Genomic DNA, 20,882 nt, shown 5'->3' with positions numbered 1-20,882 from the left:
TGGGCACTGGAACAGGTTCCCCAGGGAAGTGGTCACAGCATCAAGCCTGCCAGAGTTCAAGAAGGATTTGGATGATACTCTCAGGCACATGGTGTGACTCTTGTGGATGATCCTGTGCAGGGCTGAGAGTTGAAGTCGATGATCCTCCTGGGTCCCCTCCAACTCAACACATTCTGTGATTCTGTAATTCACCCTCAACACCAACCAGACCCATGTACATCTAGGGTACGTTCTTGGTAAGATGCAGCATAGCAGTGTTTTCAAAATAGTAAAAAGCCAATTTCCCTTTTCACCATTTAAACATTTCTTATGTTTAGACCCGGCTACTGGTGAGCCTTTTGTAATGAACACATCCACATTACCTTTACAGGCAAACCTGCTAGCACCAGGCAACTCTATAAACACAGTAAACCCAACGATTTGAAATTTTCAGGTAAATCAGAGTGGCTCAAATGAAATAGCAGATCAAAACCAAGGACTGAAACAGAAAGGCATGTGTGATTTTTTTTGCAAGTTAGGATGTCTGGTTTCTATCCTCAAGATGAATCTCCCAGGATCCTATTTTAGTTATTTTAGAAATCTGGAACAATTATTTGATTGATGGCTGCTCTTCCCAGTCTTTTCTTACACAGACTAGATCCAGAATCTTATAGGAATACAGCACTTCTGTGTTAAAATCTCCTCTGTTCCTTGGTACCCGCTTGAGCTTTGGAATAATTTACTGTTTCATGACAGTAGCCCAAAAGCCAAAAAGAAATGTCTTCAGTCAGCCCCGCTGGTCTTTGTCTCTGGCTGTAATGCATACAGACGGTGGCTCATGGGAAGATGCTATTCTTTATCTCCAAGTACCACCCAGTATCAGCCCCAGCCTCTGGGACTTCCTTACACCATATCCCTCCTGCAGCATTCATTTCCTGGACCTAATAATGGGGGCTGGCAGGGTTCACATATTCTCCTGCTATGCAGGCCAGTTTCTCACACAGCCATTTGTAAAAGTTGCAATTACCTCCTTGAAACTGCACGGAGTGTAGCAGACAGGGAATGGAGATAGGAATCACATAAATATTCAGGTGCGCCAGACAGCTGTGTCACAGAGCCAGTGACTTAGATCCTTGGGTCCCATCGCCACAGCATCCCTGCCTTAGCACATTGGTCCAGCAAGGGAGAAAACAGGCATGGGGAACTGCTTTGGCATTAGGAGTCCCCAGAGAAAACAGCCTGGCTACTAATTATTTTTCCTGTCAAAAATAATTTTATTGCTTTTCAGGCTGGGAGAGAGGAGAGAAGGAAAGAAAGCTGACCTGACATGCCTACTTATGCCTATGCTTTTTTTTTAATGTTATTTTCTTCATTCCAGATATAAGGGATGCTGTCCCAAGTGTCCCAATCAAGTAATTTCTCTTGTGGGCAGAATTTGCTGAGTGTTTCTGAAGATATCAGAAACATATGCTGCAGATAGACAGGAGACGGAGGCTAAGCAAGTATCAGAAGCCCAGTTTTAACACAACCCCCTCACCAAATGTGTTATGCCATAAGAGAAGTAGCTTTCAAAGATTTCCTATTGACTTAAGCTTAGACATGTTACCAGGAGAACAAAATGATTGTATATACCGGATGAGAGAAAGTGAAAAAGAGACAGACCTGGGAATGATGTTACAATAGCTTTGCATTTAGCTCTGCTCATTTCTCACAAATCCTGTGTCAGTTTATAACCTCATCTTACGTAAAACTTTGTTTTTAAAACAAGGATTACAGTTCCTCAGCAAAAACCCACACTTGTGCAATTGTGGTCAAGCTCACCTTCACCAAGACACTAGTGAGGTGTCTTCACCATCAATTTGGTTTTTGTTCCTGGATGTGTGTTTATCTGTTAAACCACTACTGCTTACAGCAGCTCTTCCCCCAGGTTTCTCGGAAGTACATGCCTGTGTTCTGGATACAGCACCTGCTACAGTGGTGGAACGAACCCTGAACATAAGCTGAATGAACACACCCTGAATGAGCCAGTCAACTGGCTCACAGAAAGCCAGCCAGCTTTCTATCCTGAAAGGGAGGTTTCCCAGCTTTTCTGCAAACATTCCCCAACAGAACCAGTGTGTGCAGCTTGTCACACAACATCTCAGAGCCAAAGCTCAATGCACACGAGTATCCAGAGGGGACTGGTAAGCCCCAGAAGTCTGACTTGCACAAACCTCAGCATGTCCATGGTTTTGTCAAAGAACAGGTCCTAATCAGGATGGTAGTGGGTCCATAGGTCCATGAGCCAATCGATATGCATGAAGGGTGTTGTGCTCTCAGTTCTTTCCTCTTGCTCTTTTAATATGGCCTCACCTCTCCCTTGCAGCAGCAACAGCTGCACAGTAACGCAAGGAACCAGTTCAAAATGCTGATCTAGCTGAGCAATAACTGCTTTCTTTGCTAGAGCAGTTTATCGCTGGCTCAGGTGCCCAGTCTGGTTCACTGGTGCAATACTGACAAGAAAAGGGTGGGTGGGGATGGGAAGAGGAGAGAGGATGGGACTCAGCAGCCCAAACAGAGATTGGTTTACACTCACAAGATCTCCATCCATGGTCCAACTCTGAACAGCAGATGCTGTGCCAACAGGCACACTGGTGGCCACTGTGAATTTAAAGAGACTCCAAATGGGGACACGGTTTTCAGAAATAAAACATTTCTTTTAATTGGCAAGTAGAACACACATTACAGGTCATTAGTATTTTATAAACAATATTAAGTTACAAATACATGTTAAAAATTGCAGTTCATGGCAGCTAAAAGCTTGGAGTCCAAAATGCATCTTTGCAATGCATCATTACTTCCCTTTCCCCAGTCTGCTGGGTGAAAATGAATATATCATCTACTAGGAGGTGGTCTACCATATATGCAAACAAAAAGAAAACCTCATTCCTAAGAGCATCACTAACAAACAGAGGCATTCAAAGTATTTCAGCCATCTTAAATCATGTCAGATGCAATGAGGACACAGTTAAGAATTACTCTGTAACACTTGAAGCAAAGACACCGACATCTTCACATTAAACTAACCCTTCAATGCTTGCTGATCCAATTCAGTTTAAAACCAGTACTAGCTTCTACCCCACACTGGCCTAAAGTTCATCATGCAGGCTTCCAAGCCATCAAAGCTAGATGTTTGTTTATCAGACCCTTACACAGAGAAAAAATACGGTGTACAACTAAACAGCATACATAAATATGTATTTTATATTTAGCAGATCTTTATTCCCCTTCTTAATGACTTTTGTTGGTATTAGTGAGATACACAGCTCATTCCATTTTCACTACCCTCAGAATATGAACAAGTTACCATTATGTGTGTTAATATACTAAATATCCTTTAACAAATCTCTTTTAAAAAGTATTTAAAAATATTTTTGGAAAAGTAGAAATCTATTTTCCAGAAAAGCAAGTGGTACTAGGATAGCATGGACTCCAGTACATAAACAACCTTCCAGAGAAAACCTATCTTGACTGCTTTTGTGCCCGGGAATCAGCGTGTCTCATCTGCCAGATTTGTATTCTGTTCTCACTGTGGTGGTAAAAGGTCATCAAAACCAGCTTACTTTGCCTTTCAGTTGGCAGAATTTCAAAGATTACCGTTCACTGGACTGCATAAGAGACACAAGTAGCTTTGACATGAGTTCATTTCTTTCTTACTCATATTTATGACAGGCAGTTTTATTATACCGCTGAGATTGCATCTTCAAAACCAGTCTGCTGAATGTGCCTGGAGAAATGACTTAGTATCTCAAAAATATCAAGAGTACCATTCAGATCTGAATTTCTATTAAAAACTGTGCACGGTTAGCAAAAATTACGCTGCTGTAAAAACAAAAGGCCTTCTCCTTGGCCTGCTCAGAATACAAGCTACAATGCAAGAGATTACACCAGAGGGTTTTTTCTCTGCTTCTTTTCTAAATGCAGGCATTAAAAGTAAACTGCTACTACGCTTTTCCTAAGAGAGCACGCAGGGGTGTGGCATAATATACATTAATCAGGAACAAAAAACAGTAACAAACAACCATTCTAGAAAATGCTGCATACTAGCAGCATGCTTGGTTTCCAAAACATAAGGAATTGCATGGGAGTTGTCAAGATGAAGTCCACACACCTTGATCATTGAACTGATCACTAGATTCCGAGAAACCAAAGCAAATTCAAAAATACACATGACAACAACTGCCTAGAAGGCAGAGTTTTATCATCTGTCAATAACCAGATGAATAAAGTGCATAGCAAATATTATAACAGTTTCTTGAAAAGAGAATACGTTTACCAAGTCTCAAAGTTTGTAAGCTTGACACTTATCCATACATTTTGCTACATGTGTGGCTTCCCTTTTGTTTTGCTATTTAGCTTCACTGATCAACCCTTCAGCACTGTCCTGTGATTTCCTTTGTACTTCATATGGAATGTGCTGAGATCTCTGACTGTTGCCTGATGTATGTCTGGAAGCTCTTGTCACCAATGGGATGTTCCCTAGAAGAAAAAAGAAAAAAAAGTACTATAAATTTTTCTGTCAGGACATGAAAATCTCAGAGCAGAAAGTGGAACAGACAAAATTTTTTCCCCAAGTTTGATTTTCAAAATTATAATTGTAAGGATAATGCTGCATCTTACTTCACCTAGAAGAACTGACTGATGGACTTGATCCTCTTTTTTGTCAGCAATATGCAGAATGCTTTATTTATGCGTACACAAAATAGATTCATGTGGTTGTATCAACCACTCTTCCCATTTTTAAACCAACTCTCCAAGATAAGTTGGTAAATACATTTATCTTCTGTTATTAAGTGCTCAGTTGATGTTCAAATTTTAAAACCAACAATGTAACAAATCCACACTTTTTTTAAAATTAATGAAACTGCATAAAACCCAAGCATTTAAAAATTCCTTACAGTTCTTTAAAATACGGTGATATCAATCCTAAGTCATAGTCCTACTTTGCATGTATTTGCAGGATCTTCTTTGGACAAAATATGGTGAAGGTCAGAACATAAGAAAGGGAAATACCATTTCTCAGGACTGTTCCCCTGTTTCAACACCCATTATACTTACTGGCTTCCATACTTTGTCTTCTTAAATTTATCCCTCTTATACTGAGCATGCTCCTGCTCTAAAGTTGCAACACCTTCAATAATCAGCTTTAGTGTTTTATACGTCTCCTTAGGGTCATCAATGATGAATGTAGAATACTCTTCCTCTTCAGGTCCATCATACACAGATTTGCTGCCACAGGCCTCTGGAGAAAAAAAATAAAGTACAGGAATAGATGTCAGGCAGCAGGGAAAAGAGTAACACATGCAGACTAAAAATACTCCGTTCTGGGGTTCATACAGTTCCTTGGTTTGCTTCTGTATGACCACTGTGGCTGACATCTACAGAAGTTCTCTGTCCTTTTGCTGGGCTGTTGGTAGACACAGAGGCTTGTCCCATGCCTGTTCCCTCCTCTTCATCTCATACAGAAAGGACAGCAACTGGCTTGGTGGGAAGTTTTCCTTCACTGCACAGGCGATGCTTTCGTGTCAATGGCCATTTAGCAGCACCCCATGCACAGTTTGGAAACTGACACCAGCCTGACTCTGAGCAGGCCAACCCTGCAGCACAGTGGCAAAGTCAAGTATTCACTTGTGAAAGGTTCCCTCCTTAAGCAGCAAGTACAGACTGAATTCCAAACCATTACAGGCTGAAGAAGTTATGTTTTACCACACGACCCCTAAAAGATGCATACAATAAGCATAAGCATAACATGCCATGATTACTGCCTTCTTAATGAGATATTCAGAGGGGAAAGTTACACTACTTTCTGATCTTAACAGGGAACCTTCCTGGCTAAGATATACAGACACTGACTACATGCGAACACTTGTAATATATTCCTTGTGTGATCTACTCCTGCACTGTAGCCGAGGGGGAAAGATAATATTTTGCTTTGTCTCTCTTTTCCCCTAGCTTTCTAGCTTTACTGCTGTCTCAGTTGCAGCTTTCAAATTCCCTTCCCCTTGCTGCACTGTCTGCACCAGACCTGCGTCCTTTTTCCCAACACCGAAACTTGATGCTGGCTCTGGTAATGAGGATTCAGAACAGGGGAAAGCTGGGCACTGGTTCAGACAGTTCGGAAGTGGTGGTAATCTTAAGTTTGCAATTGCACAGTAGCCAGGAACAGATTGAAGTGCTTTCCAATCTGTGTGTTTGACACCACTGGCTTATCTCATATTATAAAATGAAGTCCTATTTAAAGATCAGAGCCACAGTGAAGGCTTCCCCACCACTCCCTGTGCTAAACTGGGATTTCAAGTCTGGCACTGTGTACACTGGATACTTTTCTTGGCATGCCTACTAGTACCAACTTCCTCTGCTGTCTCTTATTTCTTTTTCCTTTACATCACATCTCTGTTCCTCTCAGCTCCTGAGGGTTTCCCAGGCAAAACTCCACTTTTCAACATTTCACAGACATCCACAGGTCATCCTTGACAGGTAATTCAAAAAGAGCCTTCCTGAAGAAACCATTTGTATCCAGCCCGTTCTTGAGATCTGAATCAGGGAATGTGCACATGACTTCTGGTAACACAAAACCATATTCCACTGAAACCTCAACTTTGCTTCTTGTCAGGATCTGTAAACTTCTGGTTCAGTGCTGGCTGTGATTTGGCAATTCAGAGCATCCAAGCAATGCTCTGTGTCTATGCTATTTTAGGATGATGTGGTTAAGACCATATTTCAAACAACTGTTATTACGCAAAGAACTTCTAACAGACCATGAGACTGCACACTGCACCAAGAATAATTCACACAACTGCCTCAAGACAACAGAAGGGGAAACAAGGGAAATGGCCACTGTGTTCTTGGATGTGACTTGCAAGGCTAGTCTAGCTAGAACATTTCACGGGTATTTTTGCTTTCGTAAGTGTATTGGAGATGCAATGATCTTTCATTCTCACCTTGCATTTTCTCCAATTTTGGCATATACAAGTTGAAAAGAGAGTAGATGCGCTCAGTTTCTCTATCTCCATCTATGTCCAGTTGTATATTTGCTGGCAGGCCTCTGCAAGGCATCAAGAACAGAAGTAGAAGTTATATGCTAAACAGTACATAATGGCAAAAAAAAGTGCTTAACAAGGAAGTAAAAGTGAGTACTCATGAAAGCCAGCAGATTGTGTGCAATAGAGCCCAAAACTTTCTATATTCCCCCAAAGAAGTAGACAAGTTCAAATTTCTTTATGCCTGTATTTATCCAGCACGCTTTCACTCTGACTTGAAAGGAAAGACTGTATCAATCTCCAGATATTTTGGTGAATTAGTCTGCTATAACCAGATGGAGGAGCCAAAGCACTGAACTTCCAACCATCCGAGTCTTACATTCTGAGACTAACTACCACTACAGACTTCTTACTTCTCTCAGTTTAGATGAAAACTGTTTCCTACAAACCAGACAGTATGTCTTCATTTATCAGAGAGCATGAATTGGCCCCTTAGAAAAAGTTCAGTTTAGAACTAAATCTATCAGCACGATTGTTCCAGGAATTTGCAAACAGGACATTGAAGGGATTTTACTAATGATGGGTGAATCAGAATCAAAGTATCTTATCCCACAGTCGACTCCTATCACTGTCTTTAACTCTAAAAACGCCAAGATTTTGACCAAGACATGCCGATACTGACAGTATCAGAAACACCAATAAAAATGGCCTCTGAAACCACCATGACACCTGCACACCTGGCAGATCTTCTTGGTACCTGCATACCTGCAAATCACCCTGCAGAGACATGCACACCCAGGGCAGGACCCGGACTACTGGCATGTTACCAATCCTTACCCTGTGCAGGGTGTGCAGCCAGGAGTATTGTCTGCAGTAGCTTTACAGCAAAGCCAGTGGCCATTTAGATAGGCAGAGGGATGGTAGACCGTGAGGCGCTTCTTGTTGCACTGGCTAACTTTGGTGAGGATATCAATCCAGTCCTTGGCTTCCACACAATTATTTGCTTGGATATACAGGACTCTTCTTTCAGGCTGGATCACCTGGAACATCTGCAAATAAGTCACAGAATGAATCCATGAACCTAAGACTAGATTCAGAGTGAAGATTTATCAGAGGAAAAACACAGCATACTGAAAGAATGCACTGATAAATAGATTTCGACACAAAACTAAGCAGCAAATGTGCCCTTAAAAGAACAAGACCTTTCACCTGGTACAAGGAGTAAGATACCATTCCTGTAGGAGATGATTTACAAACAGCTAATATCAACTTGATGGTTGGGCCTCAAAAAGATTTGTTGTCAGCCTTGGGGATGCAATTTTAGTAATGCTGCAGTTCCAAGTTTTGGAAGGCTGACAGAGGAACCCAGTGCTGGTCTAAAAGGAAATGCTAGTCAGCAGGAGACAGAAAAGAGAAAATCAAGAGTTTGGATGCAGCCTTAGAGAACAGCTTTGCTTTAACATTGCCATTTCTCTAGTCTTTTTAATACCTATTCAGGGTGACTCTTGGCTTTCAATAATGTCCATGCTTCTGTTTCCAACTATAGCTGCTATTAGAAAATCCCAATAATATTTCTCTTTAATTGAACATCAGATGGTTCAAATAATTACACAGTATTCTGTATTATGGGTTGGCCACCTAAAATCTAAACTAGAGCTCTCCGGCCTGTTCAAAACAGCTTGCAACCTAAAATGGCATTTAGTTTCCTCCTCTTGAAGAAGCAAGTTTTTGATGCACAGCCTTATTGCTTGATTACACTGATCATGCACTCAGCTCAAGTTAGTGATCTTAACTGCAAATTTTGGAAAGACAAATATCAACCATTTTCATTTCCTCTAGCTTCTGCGAATACTTAATTTTAATGTGTTTTCTTCTCTGTCTCAGGTATTCCTAAATTATCCTTCCCCCTCTACTTCTTCATGTGATTATTCAAATGATTAGACATTACCTTGCCCATATCATAAGGAATATAATCTTCCAAAAAGCTGGTTTTCTGTGCTATTTTAAAAAGAAAACCAGAGAGGCACACCCACACACAAAAAACCCCAACCAACAAAAACATATAAACAAACCACCAAACAACCACAACACAGAACAAAGCCCACACCAAAACTGAAACTGACCTTTGTCTATTACGAAGACCTGAAACATTGGTCTGAATTCTGCACCTAGCTGGTCAGGAGAATGTCCCAGACTGGTACTAAGTGCAATCCTTCCTTTGTGACACTTTCATGTGTAACATCCTTTGAAATAGCTTACAAATATACTTGCTACTTTGTCAACGAATAGGGCTTTTTTATCCACAGTGTCTTTCTAACAGGAAAGGGAACAATCCAACAGCCCTTTTGCTGGATCTAGTATCCGTAAATGCATCAGACAATAATTAGAAAGTCACAACACACAATGGCAGTGTAGGAGCTGCTTAGTGTGATCAGTCCAGAACTGCCAAAGAAAGTCCTTTTAATACAATTTTTCAGGACATAAATGTCAACTTGAGTCTGGGAAGCAGGGAACGAAGAACAAGGAAGATAGGAGCGTGCAGCTCAACCCTCTATTAACACAAAACTATAGGGAAAAGAATTTTAATGTTATGCTGGGGTAAATGGAGCCTCCTGCATTGCAACAAAGGAACAGATTTAAGGAGTATGGCTTTGTGTAAAAGGATACCAACAGAAGTGAACTAACATATGGCAACTGTTACTGAGAAGCCCACAACCAAGCCAAGAATTTCAAGTGGTTGCAAGACCTTTAACACTACCAAAACCACCAGCTGCCTCTTGAACAACACAGAAGACCTGCACAGTACTTAAAGCCATCCTCACATCCCCCCAAACTGTGCTTAAGAGCAATGAAGGCTACTGGCCTTACTGCCAGACAGGCAGATTTATCATAAGTGAGAAATACACACTTGATGCAATTCAGAGCACAAATTCATAGAGAATATTTATAGAAAACGCGAATCTTTAATCACACTTAGCACTCATGATGGAATATCCATTGCAAGTACATCTGCTGTGGTGTTTTGAGAATTCTGTTCTTGCTGCAGTATTCTATTTATGTATGGCAAAAAAAAGGGGGAATATATTAGCACAAGAAGGTGGTAACCCTACTGCTTATGGAAACTCTGAACCTTACTTTCCAGAATAGATGTAGTCACCTTCATTTCATAAGTAATACTGAATTTAAGCAACCAAAATAGCACAGCTTCTGATGTTAACAATAAAGGTATATTTTTCCCATAATGAACCTTCACAATACAGGCATATTTTGGATGCTCAGTCTAGCTCAGTAGACTCAGTGTAAGTTACAGAATTATAGCTCAGCTGCCCTCTACAGACAGTGAGTTTTATCTAAACTATGTGGCTGGTTTTAGGTCAATCAAGTCACTTTGCAGGGTACAGCTGGCAACAGTTCATCACATGTTATAGCTGCCTTCTGATAGCTTGAGAATTACTTTGCAGCTTGGTTGGGTTTTGCCTATGTAGTTGAGTTACAAACACCAAAGCAAACTACAGTACAACTGAGACATGTTCGAGAAGCCAGTGGAACTGAAACTTTTTAACAGAGGTTTTAACAGGGAGAGATATGCTACCAAAATAGTATGTGAAACTGGGAAAATACTGAGGAGCCTAGAATTGTATTTCACTTTAATGAAGAGCTGTTGTTTGAGGAACCTGATATCTAGGGCAGATTTGAGCACTGCCCTGCATAGTGCCCAGAGGTAGAAGAGATGGCAGGAAAGACTAAAAAGCAGAAAAAGCTAGAAGTAACAACCACTTATGTGTATGAAGAAGTCTGTAGTAGGTGCATGTTTAGAACTGGAAAAAACATTGAGCTGTTTTTTTTGCTTATTTTTAAATACAGCTTTACAGGCAGAGGTGTATGGCTCCCAACATCACCCAAACTGATCAACTCTGTTCTTACACAATGGCTGGTATGTCTTGCACACAAAAGTTGGCGGTAGTGTTCCATGCATGAGAAATACAGCTGTATTTTATTCCTTAATGTGGTAATCAGAATGGTAAACCATACTAGCACAGCACAGATGTTCTTTTGACATATGACCTAACCCAAATTCAATATATAGTTATATATATACACACATATGTACTTTCATTAACCAATAAAGAAACCTGATAGCTAATAAAGAAGTTGTGATCCTTCACAATTATAAGCAGCCAGATCCCTCCCAACAGAGAAGTCTGACAGAAAGGGCAGGGACTCGATCATCTTACCTGTGTCTGACATTACAGAGCCCAGACAGCTGATCAGCAGCAGTCAGTACCGAGTGTGCTGCAGATCACGAAATCCAAAGACTGCTGACTGGGCTGTTAAGAATCTGAATGGGCTGTACTTTTGGAAACTCCTGCTACTATATACAGAACGAGCAGCTGTGGTTGTATATCTTTCAATAGAAATCCAATCCAGGTTACAGAAGGGAAAAGGGTGACTAGGCTGGTGGATCTAGAGCAGCCTAACAAATACATTAATGAAGATGACCTACTTACATTTTTCATTTTAAAGGATTCCTCCTCCAGTCTTTCCACTGCCAGAATGTTTTCTATTGGAATGCTACACAGAGGGTGATCACCTGCAGAACACACAGACACAGATAATGAGCAACTTATTCACAATTCAACTTCACCTTCTGCCCTTATTCTAAGGGTTGATTCAGTTTCTTTGAAGATCATTCTGACTGCACAAAAAAAGAGGAAAATCTTCCCCTCAGCAGGGATTTGCTAGCATGGTCCTTAAGTATTGTCTTAAGTTCGTTTCTGTTTTCAGCTGTACTACCTTACACTAACAAACCTCAGAAACTGACTACAGCAGCAGGATGCAGTATATGTACTGAAAAGGTGACAATGAAAGAAATCATTCCTGTCAGCTGAACTGAACTATGTGGATGGTGGTGATGTAAGATCTCAAAGTTGAGTGTGAAATAATGACTGGCATGATCTGAACATGTTTCCTTATCTGTCCACTCCCTGTGATGGAAGGAAGTGGTATTTATTGTGTACTACTGAACAGATAGGAGCAATTTTCAAAAAGCAAAATCCTTGCTATTAGGCAACATTAAACGAACACTTTTTGAAAGTTCAAAGGTTCCAGGCAAATCCTTGTGTACTGCATGCAGTTGTGCCAATGCTACAGAATTTATGAGAGCAAGCTGAGATGCACTTCAGAATGTTCAGTATAAACCCAAATCCCAGAGTAAAGTTTGCAAGTTTTGTTTCCTAGGACAATCTACTCAGCAACCGTGAAACCTACAAATGAAGTTGATATTACACAAATGTTATCAAATACTTTGCTGACTTACAGGGTACTTTGCTATCCAAGAAGCTTCTCTAACAGTCTATACAGATATCCTAAAAAAAAGGGCAAGAACATACAGGCTGACAGACTTGCCTGCACTGTACCTTCTACAGTCACAGATCTAGATCTCAGTCTTCTGTTCATACACAATCCCTATGTTTACTCTTTGCTATAACGTATCAGAAGAAGACTGGCAAACCTTGGTTACCTTTGCTTTTCTGATAGGTAAACTCATGGTTTGTCAGGCGAAACCATCTCTTCTTGAAATTTTTCATACCAAATCGTTTTCTTCCTTGTGCTCTCTTGATCATGAACCTAATAAACAGGACACCAATTGTTACAATACACCAGATATAAATATATGCATAGATATAGAATACATATTTATGTATAGAGATGTATATATATATACACACACGGACATGTTATGGCACTTGCAAAGCTTAAGGAGGGGACACTCTTCTAATTATTGAGGTCTTGTCTTGGCAAGGAAAGGAGTCACATTTGGATAGGTTTAGTGCATGTGTTAGTTAAGTCTGTCCTTTTTTTAGATCTAGATAAGGGGCAAGACATGAAACTTGACTTGTAGCCTACATAGGGCTCTTGTTAGTTGGCTGAACTGCAATTTGTGCTCTTGCTGCAGTTATAAATACAGCTAAACAGTTTCCTAGTACAGCAGAAAAAAGCAGAATATGGTTAGTACTGCTCTGCTAAGCTTGACCTGTTGACTCTACAAGCTTTATTGTTTTGTTTTTTTAAAAGCTGTAAGAAAGCTCAAAAAGTTTTGAATATGTTTAGTAATTAAAAGGCGTATGTAAGGCCTCTGGAGCAGAGGGACTGTACCCTTACATGCTTTAATCACTCTCAAGCTCTAGAAACAAAATCAGAATGTTCCACAGTTTCATTGCAATTTCACATTGATGCTGCACTTGGAAACGTGTTTTCAGTAACATACAAGGTAATCTGATGGCTGAAAACTAGATACCACCTCCCCTTTTGTTTTGGCAGATGAAGGGTGTTCATTTAGTGAGTTGTCAGTTTTAATTTATTTCAAACTTAAATGAGTTTATAAGAAACTATGATGCATCCACCACCTTCCTAAAATCCACTAAATCAATCCAAAAGCTTCAAGGTGACTCTGGAAAGCCTAGTGACTTCAGACTGCTCAGCATCACTTTTGATGGATAAAAACGTGTATGCATATGCAATAGAGAGTTGATAACAGCTACTCTACACATTATATTAATTACTGTGCCAAATATAGAACTGTATAATAGAGCGAGTAAAAACTACTTACTACAGAGTAGTTTTTATCAAGTAGGAAGGCACTATACAGCACAAGGAGCACACAAAGAGAACAGTCAATTACTTGGTTGAAGATTTTCAATAGCAGAGCTAAAAAGCTTGGAACAGCTAATACTGCTTCTTGCTTCTGGTATCTTCAGTCAGAAACAACTACAATACATCTGACCAAAATGCAGGTCTATTTAAAGCTCAAACAGAAACCCAAGTTCCTTCAGACCTTAACTGTTTTGTAACCAGCTGGGCTGGTGCCTGATGCTCATTCTGAGCGGTGTGGGCAAAAGCTGACAAGGACTGTAAACAGCAACAGATTTTTTTTTAACTGGTTCTAGTTACACACCTCTCATTCTTAAAATGGTCAGACAGTTACTGCCTTGGTCCTTAATCCTGGAATACTTGGCAAATATTGAATTAAACCATGTGATTTAGGTCATCACCCATCCCCACTGGCAGTAGCCCTCATACATCAAGGTTAAGGCAAATTTCAAAGGAAGAGCCTTTGACAACATACTCTTTAAGTTAGTTTCTCATCCTACTCATGCCAACACTTAACAGGTGAATTAAAACTGAGAACTCCTATAGAGCCTTCCCTCTTTGAAAAACGCAAACTCCATACAGCAGAGCTAAGAGCACATTCCTAATTAAATCCTTTATAATTGACACAGCCACAAGATGAATGTGCTCTAATTTTCCAGAGACAGGCGAAAAGCAGTCAAAGTCACAGAAGTTACAAGGTTGATTTCTTTGTTTCTAACAATTGCACAATGTGTGAGAAGTCAGAGCAAACAGAAGCACAAAGGGAGAAAAAGTCCAAGACGAAACCCATTTCAAGTATGGGTTGCTTGGAGATTCTGTTTCTTCTCATACTTATGGTAGACCTGAGTCTGGATCTGCCTTAGCCTTGCTTGGAAGCATCAATGTGCCCTTTTCACCTACAAAAACAACTAGTTCTCCTTTTAATTCTCTTCCTTTTGAAAAGAACCAGGCAGGCAGCTGTTAGGCAGCGATGGCCATACTGATGCCAGCAAACCCAAGTGCCTATGCCTAACCTTTGGTAGTGCACACTCATTCAAAAGTACATATGCAAGTAAAAACACCGCAAAGACAAATAGAAATCCCACTAAACAGCCATTCAATCTAAAGAAGAATCAAAGGCTTATGAAAATTCCCACCCACTTCCCATGACATAACATGACAATAATGCAAAGCATTAGGAAAAATAGACTGCTGAAGGCCACTCCTTAACCTTGAGAACAATTTGCATGAATACTACTTAAGAAGTGCCTAGAAAATGTATGGTCTCTTCTTAATCACTTCCAGTGAGTTCATCAGGATCCATACAGTGCTTCTTGGAGCCTCTGCTTACAGATAAAACTCCTTTATTCTCTATTTACAGCAGGTTTTTGTTTTAAGGAAAAAGAAAAAAAGGTCAACATCAAGAAACAGATAACAAAATGTTCTCTGCTGGGTTTACACAGGCATTTCAGGACTGTTAAACAGAGTACTTCCTCCCCAAATTTAAGTCAGACAAGTCTACTGCTGCACAGGACATGCTGTCAGCCAGTAGCTACAGCAAAGCAGCAACTGCCTCTACCATCTTACCTGCATGAACTATTACCATCAACTTTCTTTACTGTTAGTTTAAGAGTCCTTACAACAGCAGCCACAGGCCGAGCAAGAAAAGACAGAAAAAAATCAGACAGGAGCAAAAGAAAGACAGAGGCAGAAAAAATGTTTTAGAGTTAGAGGGAAAATGTTACAAACTATAAATTTATTTTGAAAAACAAAAGAATGATAAATGCATGTACAGAATTAAAATAGACAAAATTGCTTCTAGGGACAGATGCTTATCAGAGAAGTAAAGTGAACTGTCGAGGTTAACTGGATGAGGCAGTCATGTTTTCACCAAATATCTGATTTTTGCATTACTTAAAGTGACCATGAAAGCTTACTTTCAAGCAGTATTTCAGCTTATTGAGTGCTGAGAAGAATTTGGCTTTCTTTACTTTCCTCCTCCCAGCTCAAACAAGCTGTTTCCACAGTGTACTTCGATGATCTTAATTATTCAGTTTTGCAACACAAAAAATGTCAACAATTGGTATCTAAAACTAATACAGCATATGGAACATGCTTCCCAAAAAAGGAAAGGTACTAAAATGAGAAATTGTTCCAAGTGCATCTCAAATTTTCCTAGAAATGGCCATGATAATGGTTAGCATATGGATCTTATAGGGCAGCAAAAGCAAATTCCATATGCAGGCTTTGCCCTCATTAAGATATTCAGTATCTGTCTTCACACTGGAATTTTACAGCTTTTGTTCACTGTAGTTCAGGAAAAAAAATCAACACTATTTTAATACAAAGCTGATTTAAGTTTATTTTGCCTTAGCCGAGCTAATTAAATTCTATGGGCTTCTCTTTCCTCCACTTATTTCAAAACACAATTAAATTAAGATGTTTAAATCAAATGAAAATACATTAAAATCAGCTATAGCAACCACAGAGAACAGAAACAGCAACACAAGAATTTTCCTACATTCTTCTCTGAATGCATGGACGTAACAGAGGTGGCAGAAGACAAGACAGCTGCCTTAGAATGGTGGCAAACACACATGTAGAGGGTTTTGTTGCACATACATACTTACCCTTCTTTAAGCAATATAGGCTGCTCTATGCTCTTGTGATCTCTTCTTCCTGAAGATGAAATTAGATCTAGAAACTAAGAGGCAAATAAAAAGCAGATATAAAAATGAGAGGACCACATCACCCAAATAAAAATCTTTAACATTTGTACAGCACAGAGCTACAGAAAGTATTGTAAAAGGAGTTAAACAGAAGGTAATGGCAGAAGCTTGAGGAATTTGGGAGGTTTCCTGGGTTGTAAACTAAAAATAGCACACATGCTCTTAAGCAGAAAAACTGCAGATGATCAACACTTCTTGTGCTTCTCCTTTGTTATACCTATCTTTCGCTTCCTTTTGGACTTTTCATCACGGATCTGCAGCGTGCTACAAAGCACACACATCACAACTCTAAGCAGCAGCTCATTAATCCAACCTAATTACTAAGTAGAAATACATCCAAAGAGATTCTACGATTGACATGCATATAATTTGATAAAAGTTTCTTGAACATTACAGTTATCAGGAGTCTGCTTTTTTCAGCATGTTTCCTGGTTTATTAACAGTATGTATTATATTTTAGGTTTCCAAGCTTCAGCTTCAACAACACAGCAGGATTTTCAGAACATTCATATGCATTACTTACATTTTTTACGGCATCTGCATATTTCTGCTCATTGAAATAGTCATAAAATGTAGCCATGTAAGATTCCTTGAAATTGGCCTGAAATACAAAGCCAAAACCAGGCATATCATAATACAGTTTATACAGAAAATATTATTGTTAACAGCAGTAGGTCAGGAGGAAAGTCAGTGCTGATAAGACAGGGTTTTTTTCTGGTCAGAGGTCAGACAGCTGTTAGACAGCACACATTCAGTAGTACTAAGTTTTTATTTCAAAAAGGTAGCAGAATGCATTTCAAATGTTCAGTTGCTTCAGTCAGTAATACATTATTCAAAAACCTTCAAAATTCTGCTTTGGCTTTTAATCTTCCTCCTAAAAGAAGCTGACAAAAAGTGTGAGAACAGGAATTCTACTGTTTTAAAGGATTCACAATTGAGGTACACAGTCACCTACAGTTGCCTGTGTGAATCCTAATCAGACCACCAATGACCCCAAATTATCACTGGCTATAGCAGTGTGGTGCTTTAGGTACACTTATTTTGATCAAACATCTAGAGTATGGCCATCTAGGTCTAATCTCACAAAAGACAGACAGAAAACTGAACTGGAATGAAAAGCATAGCCCTTCCCCTTACTGGGTGAATTCTTCTCAGTTGAGTTTTAAAATGATGAAAAAATTCATAAAGCCCCGTTGAGCTGCTAATCATGTACCACAGACAAGTTGAGAACTTCAGAGGTTCTCCTGATCACCTTTTTTCTTCCAGATGGAAGGAATGAAAAGCTCTGAAACAGACTTCTAGGTTGGTCACACAATTATGCTTTACTGAAATCTAGTTCAGATTAAGACAGATTTAGTTTTCCTCTGAGCATGAGAGGCTTATAATCAAAGCAAACATAACCAGTTTTGCATAAGCCTAGTGCAACTCAAGCATTTTAAAAGCTTAATTATAATTAGTGATAAAAGAATAAAAAAACCCCACTTTCCTAAATTAAGCCTTTAAATGAAAATGGCATACTTACAGATTTAGATTTTGATAAGCTGCCTAGTGTTTGAATGGTTTTAGAGATAAGTGTCAAAGTTCGAGAAGTTTGAGGATCCTAGGAAAGAGAACAATATTATATGGACTAGCTATTTAAAATATAGAATAGACGAAGGTAAACTATATTTCTTCTTTCTTATTTCACTTGCAGAAAAGTAACATAAAATTAGAAAAGACCAACAAAACAATGAAGGGAAAAGTTGCCTTTTTCAAAAAAATGTTTTTGACTCTTAAGCCATCATGCTCCATAGCTACTCTACTGATTTGAGAAACAAAGGCAATCACTTGCAAAACAAAACCAGAGATTTCTTGAAGACTGCCCATGTCCTTCCCACTTCCAATGAGAACAACTACTAAAAGTCTCCAAAACATTTCCAACACTGCTGACAATCAAACATTAATGTAATGCAGCAAAAATGAAGCAATGTCGATCTTTCCTCAGCAGCTTAGACCCTCTTTTTCATCCTTAAAATTTCACTGTTCTTCCCATATCTCCCAAGTTCTACACATACACAGTCATTCAACATATGCTTCATATTCAAGACAGATAGAGCAGATCTTTAAACTAACAAAGGTACTTTTCCTAAAGGCTATTAAAAGAATTAAATAAAGATTCTCAACATACAGACTATGGTGACAGAACCATAAACATAGCTAGAAAAAAACCTGATACAGTACTTACTGGATGGTGGGGTGTAAGCTGAAAGAGGTTTGGAGAAAGAATGGCAGGAGCAAAGAATCTCAGGAAAATAAAGCTGCTGACAGCTGTATACCTCACATCTGGGTCACCTATTTAAAAAAAAGACCTCTACTCAGCATTTCAATAATCCTTCCTTAAAAACCTCCTGAAATTATCAGAAAGCCTTTAGAAAGCTAACTCAAGCATGTGCTGGAAATGTATATATTTGTGAGTTAAGGATTAACTGATGATAGAGGATTTGGAACCAGAGATCATCTAGCCTAAACCAAAGAAATGTTAATGACAGCCCTTTTAAAAAAAGAAGTGGGTTCATGACACAAGCTACAAGGAGAACACCATTCACTTTTGATTTCATACAAACATCTGCTATCTATGCACTGAAGTAAGGTGAATAATTTACATAGTTAATGAAATGTTCAGCACAGAGGTCAATTCTCAGTTACCTAGTTATAGCCCTGAGCACAACTGCTGTACAGACTGCTAATGTATCTATTCCAGTTGGTAGTTACCAAAAACACACTATTTATTTATTTTAACATAAACTGCATGACAGCACAGTTAATGCTTTTTTGCTTGAGCTTTTCTACTCCAGAGTGATTATTTAAAAGCTGAATTTTTATTACTCCCTCTAAAACTTCCTTACTGTAATCTGTTTCCCTTCCTGAAAATACATAGGTCAGTTGTTTTGCCCAATTCCAGTTTTATATTCCCACTCACTCTCAGAGCTAAAACATCTAGGAGGGAGTGGAAAGAATTCTCTCTTGACAGCCAGAAAACCTTTGCAGCACATGGGCTTCTAGGGCAATGAGCTTGCAATAACTCTAATTTATAGACTAGCCTTTATTATAGTTTGACATATGAGGAGAAAGTAATTCTGCTGCATGAAGTCTGAAACAAGCCCTTTACAAAACCCTGAACATTTGCAAACTGAGCATACTTTGCAAAAACTGAACTCATAAACACATACCATCATAATGATCTTTTTAAATGCTGTTTTCCTCTAAAAGATGTTGAAGAAAGAATTCAAACCATCATTAAAAGTCATGTTCTTTGTGGAATGAATAATCAATGAAAAACCTGCATTAACACACTCCAAATCATATTTTAGATAAGCTGCTGTTCAATTACTAAATCCATCAGGGATTTAGTAAACACAGAGTGCATCTGTGTTTAAAAGCTATCAATTACATAAAATAAAACAATATATAGAAACTCACCTTGAAAACGTTTGGCAGCTGATTCTCTCAGTGAAAAGAAAATATCGCACATCACTGTAGGGCAGCTTACACCAGATTTTGTAATTACAGTAAAAATGCGATCAACATATTGCCTCAAATTTTCCTGAAAAGGTGTAAAGATGTATGACAAAGTTAGCCTAGCTTTCTGCTGTGGCAAGTGGCACTATTCCTGGTTTTATTCATAATGGCATCATTAAAAGATCCCCACTTTCAACATTATACACTTGCGAAAAAAACTCACACTCATTTATACTCTATTTGGTAAATGTAAAGAGTAACAATATCATTCCTATCAAATCCAAACATTAAATGATACGGCTTTATGGCATATCATTCCTTCTCATAACACCATTTCTACATCATCAGCAGAATCACAAAATCATTAAAGCTGGGAAAGATCTCTCAGATCATTGAGTTGAAGCATTAACCCAGCAAAAACAAGTCCACCAGTAAACCATGTCCCCAGGTGCCACAACCTCACATGCCTCTTGAACATTTCCAGGGATGGTGATTCCACCACTTCCCTGGGCAGCCTGTTCCAATATCTGAACACCCCTACAGTGGAGAAATTTTTCCCAGTATCCACTCTAAACCTCCCCTGACACAACTTGAGGCCATTTCCTCTCATTCTGTCACTTGTTGGGAGAAGAGGCTGAACCCTACCTTGCTACAACCTCCTTTCAGGTAGTTGTAGAGAAAGATAAGATCCCCCTGAGCCTTATTTCCTCCAGTCTAGCCACAAGCTAAGTCATCCTTGTCCTCAAGGGCAGCGGCAGAAGCGATTAATTTTCTACAGGTTTATAGCATAATATCAAGCTGTTGTAAAATAATTATAAGGGTGGTGTTAAGAAAACTTGCACTGTATTCTAATGAATGACAAAATTATTTGCAACATTAAATGTCTGAAGACTTCAGTTAAACTTGACAGTGTAAACAGAGGTTATGTCTTCAAAATCTAATGCATACCCTGTTATTTTCCAGGTTTTCACCATCTTTTAATTTCACAGGATCAATTTCACAAGGTTTATGGACCTGGCAGATCTAG

The 20,882-nt window shown here is 39.1% G+C and overlaps 1 protein-coding gene across 2 annotated transcripts in view; it reads right to left on the bottom strand.

Moving 5' to 3' along the window:
• Window positions 1-2,654: 2,654 nt before the first annotated feature.
• The window catches only part of RASA3 (RAS p21 protein activator 3), a 128,591-nt gene continuing 110,363 nt past the window's right edge, over window positions 2,655-20,882 (bottom strand). Inside the window, exons 13-25 of one of the 2 annotated variants that reach the window (XM_027675025.1) lie at window positions 20,804-20,878; window positions 19,817-19,940; window positions 18,582-18,688; window positions 17,880-17,957; window positions 16,881-16,958; window positions 16,259-16,332; window positions 15,216-15,263; window positions 12,520-12,626; window positions 11,507-11,589; window positions 7,836-8,047; window positions 6,960-7,063; window positions 5,077-5,260; window positions 2,655-4,497 (exon numbers count right to left, since the gene is read on the bottom strand). In XM_027675025.1, coding sequence (XP_027530826.1) covers window positions 4,422-4,497; window positions 5,077-5,260; window positions 6,960-7,063; window positions 7,836-8,047; window positions 11,507-11,589; window positions 12,520-12,626; window positions 15,216-15,263; window positions 16,259-16,332; window positions 16,881-16,958; window positions 17,880-17,957; window positions 18,582-18,688; window positions 19,817-19,940; window positions 20,804-20,878 — 1,350 coding nt within the window. In that variant the 3' untranslated portion in view covers window positions 2,655-4,421. The remainder of the gene's footprint in view (window positions 4,498-5,076; window positions 5,261-6,959; window positions 7,064-7,835; window positions 8,048-11,506; window positions 11,590-12,519; window positions 12,627-15,215; window positions 15,264-16,258; window positions 16,333-16,880; window positions 16,959-17,879; window positions 17,958-18,581; window positions 18,689-19,816; window positions 19,941-20,803; window positions 20,879-20,882) is intronic. The other variant, XM_027675026.1, reaches the window with a different exon arrangement.

The sequence above is a fragment of the Neopelma chrysocephalum genome, unplaced genomic scaffold (genome assembly GCF_003984885.1).
Source record: "Neopelma chrysocephalum unplaced genomic scaffold, ASM398488v2 Primary Assembly neopelma1_25, whole genome shotgun sequence".
NCBI lineage: Eukaryota > Metazoa > Chordata > Aves > Passeriformes > Pipridae > Neopelma > Neopelma chrysocephalum.
This window is presented reverse-complemented; position numbering and strand designations above follow the sequence as displayed.